The 17,442-nt window shown below is 49.5% G+C and overlaps 1 protein-coding gene across 3 annotated transcripts in view; it reads left to right on the plus strand.

The window, feature by feature from the left end:
- agmo (alkylglycerol monooxygenase) overlaps window positions 1–17,442 on the plus strand; it is a 496,116-nt gene that overhangs the window by 24,171 nt on the left and 454,503 nt on the right. For all 3 annotated transcript variants that reach the window (XM_038797483.1, XM_038797482.1, XM_038797481.1), the window contains exon 2: window positions 252–382. In XM_038797483.1, the coding sequence (XP_038653411.1) occupies window positions 252–382 (131 nt within the window). The remainder of the gene's footprint in view (window positions 1–251; window positions 383–17,442) is intronic.

Raw genomic sequence — 17,442 nt, forward strand, 5'->3', positions numbered from 1 at the left:
TTGTTATTTCATAATTTTTTAATGAATTCCACAATGACTAATTTATATACATTGTTTTATTATTATCACCATCAAACACTGAAGTATAATTTATACCATGTAATATGTTGTAGCCACTGATCTCATTATTAATGTGCAGGAAATTCTTGAATACCTGACATGTGTTACTGCAAATCATTCATTTGCAGCTCAGTGATGCAGATAAATTGCTGAATGATGGATTAACAAAAATTCTGGCTTATGTTTTGTAGGCTACGCCCTATTTTGTGGGTTTAATGATCATAGAGCTCGTGGTCACCTGGTTTCACAAGAGCCAAACTGTATTTCGAATGAATGATGCACTGACCTCCATCAGTGCCGGCATCTTGTCAAGACTGCCAGAGTAAGTATAGTAAATTGCCACCTTCTTGCCCCCTTGGGAGTATTAATGCTGATACTAATCTTTATTGCCACAAGTAGGCTTACATTAACACTGCAATGGAGTTACTGTGAAAAGCCCATAGTTGCCACATTCTGGCGCCTGCTCGGGTACACAGAAGGAGAATTCAGAATGTCCATATTACGTAACAGCACATTTTTCGGGACTTGTGGGAGGAAACAAATACTGGTCATAGGCAAGTTTTCAAAGCCAAATGTTGTTTATCAGATGAGATTGTTAAAGATCAAGGAACTTAAAATAGAAATGTTGATGAAGTTGGTTGTTTGGGAGAGGAGAAAATACATATTTCAATTAAAAGTTCTGGAATGAAGGTGACGTGTTGACTCGCATGCATTTATTGCTCATCTCTATCCTGAGAACATAAAGGTGAGCCTTCTTCTTGAATCACTGCACCCTTATTGTGACTATGTTCCAACAATGGTATTAGGTAGGGAATGGTAAGATTTTGATCAACTGGCATTGAAGGCTGTGTGATACTTCTAAGCCATGAATCTATGTCACGTGGAGGGAATTTGGGGACATTGATGTTTCTATAATCTTAATTCTATCCTTTTTGGGGCTGGATGATGCCATCAAAGTAAGCTTGATGATTTGCTGCACTGTATCCTATAGATGTTGTACACTGCAGTCACAGTGCACTGTTTATGAAAAGGTGGCTAATCAGGGTGCTTATCAGGCAGACTACTCTTCCTTGAATAATGTTTAACTTCTTGAATGTTGCAGCTGACTTGATCTGATTGACAATGAACAGACTTTGAAGGGTCAGGAGATGAGCCAGTCACTGCAAAGAGCCCTGCAGATCACTGTTCGGATCTTGTAGCAGGGCTGGTTTAGCTCAGTGGGCTAGACAGCTGGTTTGTGGTGCAGAACAAGGCCAGCAGCGCGGGTTCAATTCCCGTACCAGCTTACCCGAACAGGCGCCGGAATGTGACGACTAAGGACTTTTCACAGTAACTTCATACTTGTGACAATAAAAGATTATTATTATTATGATCCAGATCATTACTGGTTCAGTTAGACTTCGGGTCTTTGTGGTTTCCAGGATGCTGGTGGTGAGGAACTTGATGATTGCAGTATTGTTAAAGTTGGGGGAATGATCTGGCTTTATCCTGTGGACACAGTTCATTGCCTGGAATTTATGTGGTGTGATTCCTATACCGCCCAAGAAATTCCGGGATCAAAGAGGTCAGTTAAGTAAGAATAACTTTCATCGGATACTCTAGATCAATGGTTCTCAACCGGGGTCCACGTGGACCCTGGGGGTCCATGTAACATTACTGGGGGTCCACACAAATAAAATACCGAATTGGGGGTCCACGGTGATATTTTAGTGGTCCATAGAGCAATTCTATTTCAGAACAAATTAGACTCTCTCTCTCTCGCACTGACAAAGGTCAAAGATAGATTATAATCTATCTAATTTACCTTGAGGGCTAAAGGAGCTCAGAACCAAAAAGGTGCATTTGCTGTGGCCCTAATTGTCCCACTAATCTCCCTTGGATTAGTTTACCACGCTAATGAAGGAAGGATTAACGGCATTAACTTCTTTAGTAGCAGAAACGATTTTGGTTGAAACTATCAACTCTCAGGAGCTATAAATATTGACATGACCCAAGCAGGTCACTTCAGTTCTGTGCAAAACTCCTTCGCAACAAGATAAGAGATATTAAAAGTATTGGTTCATAAATATATGTTGCATTTGGTGCAAATTTATCTTTTTTTTATTTGTCGCGACGCATTGATGAAATGGCGGAGGATGTAGGAAAACAATTAATAGCTAATTTGCAAGTAAAACAGTTTGTCCTCCAACTTGATGAATCTACCTTAAGAGATAATGAAGTCATTCTATTAGCATATGTGAGATTTATAGATTATCAAGGACCCAGAGAGGAAATGCTCTTTGCCAGAAGTCTTAGGAGAGACACAAAAGGTGAAACAATTTTTAATGAAGTTGTTACTTATTTGAAGGAAAGCAATATTCCACTCAAAAATATAATTGCATGTGCTACTGATGGTGCACCATCCATGACTGGCAAATACAAAGGTTTTATTACACTCTTGAAAAAGGCTGTCCCCGAAGTATTTTGCATACACTGTGATACACCGTCAACACTTAGTTGCAAAGCAATTGGGCGGACGTCTGCATGATGCCCTTAGTGTTGTGATAAAAGTGGTTAACCATATTAAATCAAATTCTCTTCGAGATCACCTCTTTTGTGAATTCTGCAGAGAAAATGGAGACGAGTTTGAACGCCTTGTAATGCATACTGAGGTGAGGTTGTTATCAAAGGGGAATTGTCTTCATCGTTTTACTGAACTTTGGGACTCTATTGTCTTATTTCTGGCTAACACCCAGCTTGGAGAACAACTGCGTGCAGCTAAATGTGATGTATTTTACTTATCTGATATATTTGAAAAAATCAATTTACTTAATAAACAGCTCCAAGGAAAACATTCTGATCTCATATCCAGTAAAGGTGCTATTACTGCTTTTCTGAGAAAACTGCCGCTGTACAAAATTAATATCAGACGTCGTGCATTTGAACAGTTTCCTTGTTGACCTCGATTAGCAGCGATTTGCACGATGATGACCTTGCATTGTATGCTGAATATTTGGAAAATTTGCATGAAAATATGCAAGCTTGGTTTAGTGACCTACTCATGATGGATATACCAACTTGGGTGGCAATTCCTTTTGAAGTTAATGCTGCCGATGTAGACATTTCTTTACAGGAGACCCTCATTGAATTACAAAGTGATGAAATATTGCACGCAAAATTCAAAGATGGGAAGCATAATATATGGAAAACAAATGACACTGCTAAAAAGTACCCATTACTCTGGGATAAAGCACAGCTCTACGTTATAGCTTTTCCATCATCTTACCTTGTTGAATCAGGATTTAGCCGTGTTCTTCACTTATTATCAAAAGCTCGTAATAGACTCGACATTGTGAAAAAGGGTGATCTTCGACTATCATTGACCGCGATGGAGCCGAATATAAAAAAACTCACTGAGCAACATCAACCACAGGGATCTCATTGAATAAATCTGCATTTTTTTCTTAATTACTCACTTAGGCCTATCTTAAAATGGTTTATTATGAATTATTTACTAGTGTACATAATGCTCTATAGAATTTAATTGTTAAATATGTTTATTTGCAATAAATTAGTTTTCCTTCAAAATAAAGCATAATCATTTACTATTTCTTTAATATTTGATACAATTCCTTTACTTTTTTGTTAGTGAAAAATATGAGAAGCTTTTTTTTTCTGTGGAATGGCTATGGGGGTTCACAAAAAAAATTAAGAGGAAAAGGGGTCCATGGGTTAAAAAAGGTTGAGAACCACTGCTCTAGATGAACTGAAAAACTTCAAATATGGCATTTTACCGAGAGCTTGACTCATAAAGAAGTTGAGCAATAGGGAAAAATCTGAGAGCCTGGGCTAAAATTGTAGCCAACCATGGACAAAGCTGAAGATACTCAAGAGCCTGCATAACTATTTGTTTTTGATGCATTCTTCATTGTGTATGAACTAGGTGCGGTGAATTGTAAACCTAGTAATTCACACTGTGTTGTACTATATGTATTGTGTCCTTGTGGGCTCGGTATACGAGCAGTTGCGCGGCTCTGCCCGTAGGGGGAGATGAGGAGTTTGTACTGGGCTTCACCCTTGGCTCCGCCCATGGCTCCGCCCATGGCTCCTCCCACTAACCGGAAGTATAAAGCTTTGCAGTCGTGAGCCTGCCTGCCAGTTCATCTCGTCGTAGGCAGGCTCTGTTGTAGGACTATTAAAACCACTGTTCACTTCCAACCACGTGTCTTGTGAATTGATGGTCACATCAATTTAATAGTCTTAGGAAACTAGAAGAAAACTAGATCAGCCTTCAAACCTGATCGACTAGAACTCGACCCGCAGGCTGCAGAGGCAAGAGAAATCTTTCAACACTGGCTCAGATGTTTCAAGGCCTACCTGGCTGAATCAAGCACATCAGAAACTACAGAGGAGCAGAAACTCAGTCTACTGCACGCAAGGGTGAGCCACCGTAAATCTACTCAACTCAATAGTACCAACCCGTATACGGGGGCCCTAGCCATGCTAGATCGAATGTACGTGAGACCCATCAACGAGGTCTACGCGCGCCATATTTTTACGACCCGCCGCCAGCGCCCCGCGGAGTCGTTGGAAGAATTCCTGCGGGAATTAAAGACATTAGCTTGGGACTGTAATTACCAGGCCGTATCAGCCGAACAGCACATGGAGCTCGCCGTCAGAGATGTGTACGTGGCAGGGCTCAGGTCAAACTATGTGCGCCAGCGGTTGCTCGAAAAAGGGGCCCAGAATCTAGAGGACACGGTAGAATTGGCTACCACCATGGAGGTCTCGTTCCGCAGCCACACCTCATTCCCCACGGACCAAGCGACCCCATCCTGGGCCCCCAACCAGCGACTCCCCCAGGCCTGCGCCGCGCGGCCACCCAGCCATCACGCAGCTCCAGTGTGCCATTTTTGCAGACAGCCCCAGCAACCGCGGCAGTACTGCCCGGCCCGTAACGTGACCTGCAGCAGCTGCGGTCGCAAGGGACACTATGCCCGGGTCTGCCTGGCAAAGCAGGCCCCATCTCCTAACTCTCCCGCAGCCCAGAGCACTCGTTTTTGAACTCCACAGGCCCGCAGGCCCCGAAATGCTGCGGCCTGTACACAGAAAATCGCCTCGAAGACTACGATTTCAGAGGGCAGTCATCAAGGGGCCACTCCAGCACAGCTGATCGAGCAGCCGACTACCCGCAACTCAGCGCGGTGACGTTGGACCAGTCGCATCCGAAACATCTCTGCAACTCTATGGTGACCGTTCAAATCAACGGGTACAGGACACCGTGCTTCTTCGACTCCGGGAGCACCGAGAGCTTCGCACACCCAGATCTGGTAAGACGCTCCCTATTTTCCCTGCACGGCAAACTATCTCCCTCACTTCGGGCTCTCACTCTGTTCACCTCCAAGAGCGCATCGTCGCGACCCTAATGATCCAGGGAAGTAGCTACTCGAACTTCCAGCTGTACGTGCTCCCTGAACTCTGCGCCCCACTCCTACTGGGACTCGATTTCCAGTGCAACCTGAAAAGCCTTACACTCAGCTTTGGCGGGCCCTTGCCCCCGCTCACTATTTGCAGCCTTGCAACACTAAAAATTGACCCCCCTCCACTCTTTGCCAATCTCTCTCCGGGCTGCAAACCCGTAGCCACTCGCAGTAGGCGATACAGCCTGCAGGACAGGATGTTTATCAGAACCGAGGTCCATAGGCTTCTACGTGAGGGGATCATAGAGGCCAGTAACAGCCCCTGGAGAGCTCAGGTGGTGGTCGTCAAGACCGGGGAAAAATACCGAATGGTAGTGGACTATAGTCAAATCATTAATTGGTTCACGCTCCTTGATGCGTACCACCTCCCCAGGATTGCAGACATGGTGAATCAGATCGCCCACTATCGCGTCTTCTCCACGGTGGATCTGAAGTCTGCATACCACCAGCTCCCAATCCGCCCGGAGGACCACCACTTCACGGCGTTTGAGGCCGACGGCCGCCTATTCCACTTCCTCCGGGTTCCCTTTGGCGTCACGAATGGGGTCTCGGTGTTCCAACGAGGAATGGACCGAATGGTGGACCAGTACAGGCTGCGGGCCACGTTTCCGTACTTGGATAACGTCACCATCTGCGGCCATGATCAGCAGGACCACGACGCTAACCTCCATCGATTTCTCCAAACTGCCCAGAAACTTAATCTTACTTATAACACGGAGAATTGCGTTTTCTGCACGACCAGGCTAGCCATCCTCGACTATGTCGTGGAACACAAAGTCCTGGGCCAAGACCCGGACCGTATGCGCCCCCTCTTAGACCTCCCTCTCCCTCATTGTCCCAGGGCCCTCAAAGGTGCTTGGGGTTTTTCTCATATTATGCCCAGTGGGTCCCTCAGTATGCGGACAAAGCCCGCCCACTATTTAAGGCCACACTCTTTCCTCTATCGGATGAGGCTCGTCAGGCCTTCACTCGTATAAAGGAGGACATTGCCAAGGCGGCCATGCGGGAGGTGGATGAATCCATCCCTTTCCAGGTAGAGAGATGCCTCAGAGGTCACTCTCGCAGCCACCCTAAATCAGGCAGGGAGACCAGTCACCTTTTTCTCCCGAACCCTCTCCGCTTTGGAACTTCGACACTCCTCGGTCGAAAAGGAAGCACAAGCCATCGTGGAAGCTATACACCACTGGAGGCACTACCTCGCAGGTAGGAGGTTCACCCTCATCACCAACCAAAGATCGGTTGCCTTTATGTTTGACAACTCACAAAGGGGCAAAATTTAAAACGATAAGATCCTACGGTGGAGGATCGAACTCTCCACCTACAAGTACGATATCATGTACCGACCGGGGAAGCTCAATGGGCCCTGTCCTGCGGCATGTGCGCCAGCGCGCAAGACGACCGCCTGAAAGCTATCCACAATGACCTCTGCCACCTGGGGGTCACCCGGCTCGCCCACTACGTCAAAGCCCGAAATCTGTCTTTCTTCGCCAAGGAGGTAAAAGCCATCACCAGGGATTGCCCGATCTATGCGGAGTGCAAACCGCACTTCTATAGACCAGACAGGGCCCACCTGGTCAAAGCCTCCCGGCTCTTTGAACGCCTAAGTATTGATTTCAAAGGGCCACTCCCCTCGACCAATAGGAATGCGTACTTCCTGAACGTAATAGATGAGTTCTCCCGCTTCCCCATTGCTATCCCGTGCCCCGATATGACCTCCCACACAGTCATTAGGGCCCTGCACAGCATCTTCACCCTGTTTGGTTTCCCCAGCTACGTACACAGCGACAGTGGTTCGTCCTTTATGAGCGACGAGCTGCGTCAGTACCTGCTCGAAAAGGGCATTGCCTCGAGCAGGACTACCAGCTATAACCCCAGGGGGAACGGGCAGGTGGAGAGGGAGAATGCGACAGTATGGAAGACCATCCTACTGACCCTCCGGTCCAGGAAGCTCCCGACCTCCCATTGGCAGGAAGCCCTCCCCGACGCGCTCCATGCTATTAGGTCCCTCCTATGTACTGCCACCAACCAGATCCCTCACGAGCGGCTATTTGTTTTTTCCAGGGGCACTACCACGGGAGTTTCGCTCCCAGCATGGTTCAAGACACCGGGCCCGGTTCTCCTCCGGAAGCATGTCCGGACCCACAAAACTGACCCACTCGTAGAGAGAGTGCTCCTATTCCATTTGAACCCACACTACGCCTTCATTGAGTACCCTGACGGCCGTCAGGACACTGTTTCCCTCCGGAACCTGGCGCCTGCAGGATCCAACTCCGACACTACTTCCGCCGAGGTACCCCTCACACTATACCCCTCCCAACCCCCCGCGCCCGGCGCCCCCACGCCTGCAGGTTCGCTGCCAGTGCTCCGCGCCCGCGCGCCTTTGGGTTTCCGGCGCTCCCCGTCACCAGTCGAACCAGTCGGGTACGAAGCTCTGACCAAATCACCCCCGGAGTCCGCCGTGATTCCCTCGCCGACCGCCACCACCCAGCCCCAGAAGAGGCTGCAACCCCGGTGCTTTGTTGATCTCAGAGGACGACGCAGCCGCCGGATCGACTCAATTTGTAATTTGTAAACACATCACCCCCGCTGGACTTGATTTTTTTACAGGGGGTGAATGGTGAATCACACTCCTCGTAATTCACACTGTTGTTAAATGATGTGTTGTATCTATGTAAGCTCGGTATACGAGCAGTTGCGCGGCTCTGCCGGTTGGGGGAGATGAGGAGTTTGTACTGGGCTCCACCCTTGGCTTCGCCCATGGCTCCGCCCATGGCTCCTTCCACTAACCGGAAGTATAAAGTTTTGCAGTTGTGAGCCTGCCTGCCAGTTCATCTCGTCGCAGGCAGGCTCTGTTGTAAGACTATTAAAACCACTGTTCACTTCCAACCACGTGTCTTGTGAATTGATGGTCACATCAAGAATTCTGCCCATTTTTGCTTCCATGGTATTTGAGTATTGGCCAGGATTCTCCGACCCTGCGCCAGGTCGGGGGGAGGCGGTGGGACTGGGCAAAACATAACATAAGTGTGCAGGGGCCATCCTGGGGGGGGGGGGGGAGAGGCGCGTGGGGATGGGGGGCCTCCACAGCGGCCTGGCCCGCGATCGGGGCCTACCGATCTGCAGGCGGACTGGTTGGTTCTGTGGGGCCCTCCTTTCCTCCGCTCCGGGCCCCTGTAGGGCTCCGCCATATTGAGTGGGGGTCGGAACGGAGAAGGGAACCCCCACGCATGCGTGAAAATACGTTGGTCCTCACATGCACAAGATCACGCCGGCCGCTCCGTGCATGCGCAAACTCGCGCCGGCCCTTTGGTGTCGGCTGGAGCTGCGGGGATGACTCCGGCGGCAACCTAGCCCCCTAGAAAGGTGAGAATTCCTCACTTTTGGGGGCCGTTGACGCTAGAGTCGTTGGTGTCGGTTTTCCCGCCGAAGTAGGGACATAGCCCCATTATTAGAGAATCCCGCCCATTATATTGGAGTTTGAAAAAAATAACCAAAGCATTGCTGGACAAAAGATAAATAATCTAAACAAGAGGCAACATTGAATGTACTTGAAGTACAGATAAAGCAAATTGGGGAAGCCCATATTGAGTTTTGTTCTTGACTTTGAAAATGCATTAGAAGTGGGTTAAGAAGAATGTCTCTGGTTGGACTGGAGATTTCATTTAGTAGATCAGGCACATCAAATGAAAATTCCAAATGTGGATTTGGGGATGCATTTGGCAGATGTTATAGAACTTATTCAGAAATAAGTTCTTTCCAAAGTGTTTATCCTCCTAATTTATTTTAGAAATTAAAAACAGTAACAGCTTGGGGGCATTTTCTCACTGCCTCAGTGAGTGCTGGAGAGTTTAGTTATATTTAACCCATCACACAACATGCAATTAGATTGTCAGTGACCTAACTCCCTCCTGTATTGCTTAATATGATTATTAATTTATTTGCAATTCCATATGAGCTTTACATTTTTGGAGTGATTGGGAACCGGAAATTAGACTTCATTCCAGGGCTCGACCCTGCACAGTGTGCTTCAGACACACCCAATACATTGTTCAATGAAAAGCCAGGGAGCAGCCTTGCCATCTTATCAGGGATAGTGGTGGGCTCCTGACTCTGGAGGATCAATAGGAGGCCCTCCGGTATTCAGAGATGTGTAGCCCCACTAGCCGAGGGGGGACCTGCCGAAGGGAAAAGTGGCAGTAAGTTTTTTTAGTTTAAAAAAGGCTGCAGGTGACTGGTCATGATCCTGGTCCAGGCCAATTGGTGACTGGAAATTCCAGTTGGCACATGAATAGAGGTCTTCGTTGACGCCTTAATTATATTTAATTAATGGCAATTGGCAACTCTCATACTAGTTTGGGGTCAGAACCATGGTCATGAATCAACATGGAGGTCAGTGGCGCCAAATTGCATATTTTCCCGTCTCTGACCTGGACCCTGTCCTTTTTAAAAATCCAGCCACACAAGATTATCAGTGCACAGCCGAAAACATTTCACAGTGACACCTGCTTCTCGTGTTAATTGACACCATGACCAAAATAACTCTGAAGGAATGAACTTATCTCCTCCAGAGATTCGTACTCAACTTGCTTCTGGTGTCATGTAGGGCCTTTACACTATTAGGTACAACATCAAGTGATACCCAAGGAATCAAAACTCAAACTTTGTTTTGAAATACAAAGAGTATTAATTTATGTGTGAGGGAACTTTAAGTTTTTGCATGTGCATGATTAACTTTTTACACATGCATATTAAAGGGGCAACTTAAAGGAGCAATGACGAACACCAGAGCAGTTGTGCAACTGGATAAGCTTCAGAAGCCTGTTCAAAGTTTGGCGCTCGACAGTTCCCAAAGGAGAATGCATACCCCCCTAAATGCAACTTAGAGGGAATATTGCACCAATAAATTGGCATAGAAGTGCCTTCTGAATGACAGATGGGCTGGGATTTTTTGTTCCTGATTGTGGTAGGCATCATGGCAGGTGTGAGCAGAAAATATCGACAGAAGGTCAAAAATTGGTGTTGCATTTTCGTAACGAAAGCCGCAACTGTATGCTCCAGCCTCAATGACAGGTTGTATTTCCCGCCGTGACATGTCGGGGGTGTTGTTTCAATATTGTTGGATCTTAATATAAAGACACCTCAACGGAATCACCCCCCCCCCCCCCCCTCCCCATCACCCGAGATCACTGGGGCATGTCAGCGTGCTTTTAGAATTACATGTTTTACAATGGTACATAAGCAATGTGCACCTGGCAATCTGCACTTTGCTCGTCACTTTGAGGTTAGTTCGCCTACTTTGTATCGCGCAGAGTTCTTGAGAATTAGCACCCCCATTTATATTGCTGAGCTTGCGAAGACTGCCTTTGATCCTCAGTCGTACCCACCAAGTTGTGAGTAGGGTGTGGTCATAACATCAGGCGCCTCTGTTCCTCGAATTTCTGCAGTCATTGTGGCCCTCAGCTGGGGAGGCACCTGAATTCTTCAGATGGGGAAAAGACATTGTGAGGTACTCCAGGATGTGGCTGGGGTATATGTTTAACAGTGGAAGTGGGCTCAAGATAGGGAGAGGTGAGGTCCAAATGGGCGATAGGCACATCCACTTCAAAATGTTCAGGGGCTAACAAATAGATATGCACTACAATGAGATCAAGGAATACAGGGGATGGATGTGAAGGTCTGTGAGGGAGGGAAACCTTAACATTAAACTCCTCCGCGACAAAGCAAGGGGCACCCATACTCACACAGGGAATGTCCAAGCTGGTCTGGCAGTGAGAGATCTGCACCACTATCTTCCAACCTACAGCGATAGTGCAGTACAAAATTAAAATAAGGAGAAGTCTAATGGTGAGGGCAGATTGGAGGGTAGCTGCATGCACTGGGGGTGGGGGAGTGATTAAAAGGGCATCCAATCAAACTCTGCCTTACCAAATCAAGAGGCACAGCTGAGACATGTTAGCAACCTTTCAAAAACAATGCAGGGAATCAGGAAAATGATGCACATTATTGTGAGACTAATCCCGCAGAGTGGCACAAATCGATCTCCTTGTTTCAACCCCTTGTTCGCAAGATAGAAACCCCAGAGTAATAGCGAACTCCAGAGTGGTTAACTGTATAAGCGTCAGAAGCCTGTTTGAAGCTGTCGCTGGACCTTTCACAGAGAAGAAAGCTCAGGCCCTCCTCAGTTGATCTCTGTAAATAACTAAATATTTACCCTCATGTTTATGTTTATATCAAAGAGTGTCAATTTGGAGCACAGATAATGAAGATCCCAGGATCATTGTTCCTGCGGAGAGGAGACTGGAGCCTGGATTTATTGCTGCTTGTATTACTACTTACAGACTAGAGAGAAGAAGGAGGCGATTGTCAGAGAGACTCATGGCTCGCCAAAGGGAGGAGCAAAACCCACATAACCAAGGGCTAGCAAGGCGTCCTCCAGATGGGAGGAGATGACATTCAAAGATGGCTTGCAAGGCCCAGAGTGTACAGAACCATGGTAGTTCTTCCACGTGTCCAGGGATCTGGTGACTTACATTTGTCACATTCTCCAGGAATTTGTACCATGGGTACTGGATGGGTATCCAATGGTTGTAAAAGTATCTGCCAAACTGAACATCTTTGCCATTGGTTCCTTTCAGGGCTCCATTGGGGACCTTCACAGGATCTCTCAAGCATCCATGCACAAATGCATTCATAAGGTCAGCAACGTCCTTTTTGCCAAGGCTCACAATGACGTCAACATTGACAGAGATCAAGCAAGCCAGAATGCCAGAGCACTTTTTTGCTGAGATTGCCAGATTCCGACAGGTGCAGGGTGCCATCAACTGCATCCATGTGGCTATAAAAGCTCCTTGGCAACAGGCCCTGTGATACATAAGCTCCCAAGAAGCATCTTCAAATCGTACATCTTGAGTAGTTTGTAGACCTTAGACATCTTTGAGGAACCACACAGGGTCAAGGGCTGGCCACTTGCCAAGAAAAGACTTCCGCAACGGATGTGGTTGATGATACCCATGTGGCAGCCTCAGACTCCTACAGAGAGAAGGTACAACAAGGCTCATGCTGCTACCTAAGTGTTAGTGGAGCATACCTTAAGAATTCTAAAGATATGATTCTGATGCCTGGACAGATCTGGCGGATCACTCCAATTCCGTCCCCAGAGGGTCTCATGGATCATTGCAGCTTGCTGCGCACAGCACGACCTGGCACTAAAAAAGGGGAAGGACTTGCCAGATGATGAAATGGAGGAGATGCATGTCTCCTCCAGTGAGATGAGGGTGATGAGTTTGAGGTAGCTAAGGATACAGAGAAAGAGGTCACAGCATGGGCCAGACAATGCAAGAATGCATAAGGCCTTCATTGCCACTGGAGTCCTCCAGGAGGATGACGGGTTGCAGTGAGTACCCTTGTGAACAAAGATCCTCCATCATGGGGAAGAAGGACCACCAGCATTGCAATGAAATAGAAGATGCTGGAAAGTCTCAGCAGGTCTGGCAGCATCTGTAGGGAGAGAAAAGAGCTAACGTTTTAAGTACAGTTGACCCTTTGTCAAAGTAATTTGCCTTTAACCAGTATTGCTGTTCGTCTCATGTCACCCATGCACTTCATTATGAGAGTGAATAGCTACACATCAGGCTCACTATGTCCTAAGCCTTTGAGGGGCAAGGAAGCCATGACAGCACATGTTCTTGCTGAGATGAGATGCTAACTAGTGTGGTGAATATAACATGGTAATTCACACTGTATATTTGTAAGCACAGTCGCGTTACCCAACCACTAGGGGGAGTAGCTCTGGGAATGCTCAGGAGCTTGTACAGGGCTCCACCCTTGGCTCCGCCCATGACTCCTCCCCCTTGTGCTGCTGTATAAATACCCTTGTCCAGAGTCAGCCTGCAGTTCACCGAGAGTTCCTCGACGGGTAACAGGCTGGCTCTAAAGTAAGTTGATTAAAGCCTATATTCATATCGGAAAACACGTGTCTGGTGAATTGATGGTTCCATCAATTTAATCAACTTACGAACAGTCAAGATCGATCATGGAATCGGCCCTCAAGCCTGGATGCCTGGAATTCGACCCGCAGGATGCAGAGGCAAAATAAATCTTCTCCCACTGGCTGCGGTGCTTTAAGGCCTACCTGGCAGAAGCGAGCACAGCCGAAACAACAGAGGAACAGAAGCTAAGTCTACTGCACGCGATGGTGAGCCACAGAATCTCTACGCAACTATACTCGGCCGGTTCATATACTGCAGCGCTAGCGATACTCGATAAGATATATGTAAGGCCCATTAACGAAGTTTTCGCACGCCATGTGTTCACGACTCGCCGGCAGCGGCCTACAGAATCACTCGCCGAATTTTTAAGGGAACTCAATAATTTGTCAAATGACTGTAATTATCAAGCGGTTACCGCGGCGGAACACAGAGAACGTGCTGTACGCGATGTTTTTGTAGCGGGCCTCAGGTCTAATTATGTGCGCCAACGGCTGCTGGAAAAGGGGGCCCAAGACTTAGAAACAACTGTGGAAGCTGCGACCACGATGGAGGCCTCCTTCCGCAGCCTTAACTCGTTCCCCGCGGACCCCGCGACCCAATCATGGGCCCCCGACCAGCGACTCCCCCAGGCCTGTGCTACGCGGCTGCCCAGCCACCAAGCTTCCCCAGGCAGCCACTATGCTGCTCCAGCCAGCCACTATGCTGCTCCAGCCTGCCATTTCTGCAGCCAGAACCAGCTCCCGCGGCAGCACTGCCCGGCCCGCAACGCGACCTGTAGCAGCTGCGGGCGGAAAGGCCGCTACGCAAGAGTGTGCCTCGCTAAAAGGGCCCCAGCTTCCAACTCCCCAGCGGCACAAAGTAATCGTTCCCCACACCCGCAGGTCCGCGGGGCCCGAAACACAGCGGCCTATGCCCCGACTCCGCCCCTACCGCCACGTGCGATCCATGGGGGCCGCCATATTGGCAAACCTCCACCACGCGGCCGGCCACGTGCGACTCATGGGGGCTGCCATCTTGGACGCCATCTTCCTCGCCGCCCGCCACATGCGATCCACGGGCCCGACCTGCATCTCCGCGCTCGGACAACTCATCGGAAGAGTACGACTATGAACTCAGAGGGCAGTCATCACGGGGCCACTCCAGCACAGCTGATTGAGCCGCCGACTGCCCGCAGCTCAGCGAAGTCACTCTGGACCAATCACGCCCGAAGCATCTACGAAATTCGATGGCAGAGGTCCAAATCAACGGGTACAAAACGCCATGCCTCTTCAACTCCGGGAGCACTGAGAGCTTCATACATCCAGACCTGGTAAGACGCTGTTTGCTCCCTGTTTTCCCCATGCGGCAAACTATCTCGCTCGCTTCAGGCTCCCATTTGGTCCAGATCCAGGGATGCACCGCCGCAACACTCACAATCCGAGGCACTAGCTACTCAAAATTCAAACTCTACGTTTTGCCCGAACTCTGCGCGCCACTCTTATTAGGCCTAGACTTTCAATGTACCCTTAAGAGTCTCACCCTCAGCTTCGGCGGGCCCCTGCCCCCGCTCACTATCTGCAGCCTCGCTACGCTGCAAATTCCCCCCCTTCTCTCATTGCCAATCTCACTAAGGACTGTAAACCCGTAGCCATTCGTAGCAGGCGGTACAGCCTGCAGGATAGGGTATTTGTCAGAGCAGAGGTCCGAAGGCTACTCAGTGAGGGGGTTACAGAGGCCAGCAATAGTCCCTGGAGAGCTCAGGTGGTGGTCGTTAAGACCGGGAAAAAATTCCGCATGGTTGTCGACTATAGTCAGACCAGAAATACATTTACGCTCATCGACGGATTGCAGACATGGTAAACCAGATCGCCCAGTACCGGCTCATTTCCACGGTGGATCTGAAGTCTGCATACCACCAGCTCACAATCCGCCCGGAGGACCGCCACTACACGGCATTCGAGGCCGATGGCCGCCTCTTCCATTTCCTCTGGGTCCCTTTCGGCATCACTAATGGGGTCTCGGTGTTCCAACGAGCAATGGACCGAATGGTGGACCAGAACAGGCTGCGGGCCACGTTTCCGTACTTGGACAATATCACCATCTGCGGCTATGACCAGCAGGACCACGACGCCAACCTCCACCGTTTTCTCCAGACGGCACAGAAACTGAATCTCACGTATAACAAGGAGAAATGTGTTTTCCGCACAAACAGACTGGCCATCCGCGTGGAAAACGGAGTCCTGGGCCCAGACCCGGACCGTATGCCCGTATGACCGGACCCCTCCCCCATTGCCCCAAGACCCTCAAACGGTGCTTGGGCTTCTTCTCCTACTACGCCCAGTGGGTCCCTCAATATGCGGACAAAGCCCGCCCACTCTTTAGGGCCACACGATTTCCCCTGTCAGCCGAGGCACGCCAGGCCTTCGATGGCATCAAGGAGGACATCGCCAAAGCGGTCATGCGGGCTGTGGATGAATCCACTCCATTCCAGGTTGAGACCGACGCCTCAGAGGTAGCTCTAGCCGCCACACTAAATCAGGCAGGGAGACCAGTCGCATTTTTCTCCCGTACCCTCTCCGCTTCAGAACTCCGACACTCCTCAGTCGAGAAAGAAGCACAAGCCATTGTGGAGGTTATTCGTTACTGGAGGCACTACCTCGCAGGATGGAGGTTGACCCTCATCACCGACCAAAGATCCGTTGCCTTCATGTTTGACAACTCGCAAAGGGGCAAAATTTAAAATGACAAAATTCTGAGGTGGAGGATCGAACTCTCCACCTGCAATTACGATATTAAGTATCGACCCGGGAAGCTCGACGAGCCTCCGGATGCTCTATCCCGCGGGACATGCGCCAGCTCGCAGATTGACCGATTGAAAGTCATCCACGTTGACCTCTGCCATCCAGGGGTCACCCGGCTCGCCCACTACATCAGAGCCCGAAACCTGCCTTTCTCCAACGAGGAGGTAAAAGTGGTCACCAGGGACTGCCCGATCTGTGCGGAGTGCAAACCGCACTTCTATAGACCAGACAGGGCCCACCTAGTCAAGGCTTCTAGGCCCTTTGAACGCCTCGTGATTGATTTCAAAGGGCCACTCCCCTCAACTAACAAGAACGTTTACTTTCTAAACGTCGTAGATGAGTTCTCCCATTTCCCATTTGCTATCCCGTGCCTCGACATGACCTCCCACACAGTCATTAGGGCCCTGCATAGCATCTTCACCCTGTTTGGTTTCCCCAGCTACGTACACAGCGACCGGGGTTCGTCCTTCATGAGCGACGAGCTGCGTCAGTACCTGCCCGACAAGGGCATTGCCTCGAGCAGGACTACCAGCTACAACCCCAGGGGGACGGTCTTGAAGACCGTCCTACTGGCCCACCGGTCTAGAAAGCTCCAAGTCTCCCAGTGGCAGGAAGTCCTCCCAGACGCACTCCACGCTATTAGGTCCCTTTTGTGCACAGCGACCAATCAGACCGCTCACGAGAGGCTCTTCACTTTTTCCAGGGGCACTACCACGGGGGTCTCACCTCCGGCATGGCTGAGGACACCGGGCCCCGTACTTCTGAGGAAACACGTCAGGGCACACAAAACCGAACCCCTTGTTGAAAAGGGTGCGCCTGCTCCACTCCAACCCCCAGTACGCATTCGTCGAGTTCCCTGACGGCCGTCAGAACACTGTATCCCTCCGGGATCAGGCACCCGCCGGCTCCAGCACCTCCTCGACCCCCACATAAGGACCCCTCACCTTACACCCCATGCTGCCGCCCCCTCGCGCTCCCGAGCCCATGAGCTCGCTCCACAAGTTCCGCGCACCCACGCCGGCCAGCCCCCAGCGCCCCCAGTCCCCGGTCGAACCAGGAGAGTATGAAGCTTGGCTACAACCCTCCCTGGAGTCCGCCATCGTACCCCAGCACACAACACCCATCCAGCCACCGCAAGAGGCTGCAACCCCGGTC

Source organism: Scyliorhinus canicula, chromosome 5 (assembly GCF_902713615.1).
Source record: "Scyliorhinus canicula chromosome 5, sScyCan1.1, whole genome shotgun sequence".
Classification (NCBI taxonomy): Eukaryota; Metazoa; Chordata; class Chondrichthyes; order Carcharhiniformes; family Scyliorhinidae; genus Scyliorhinus; species Scyliorhinus canicula.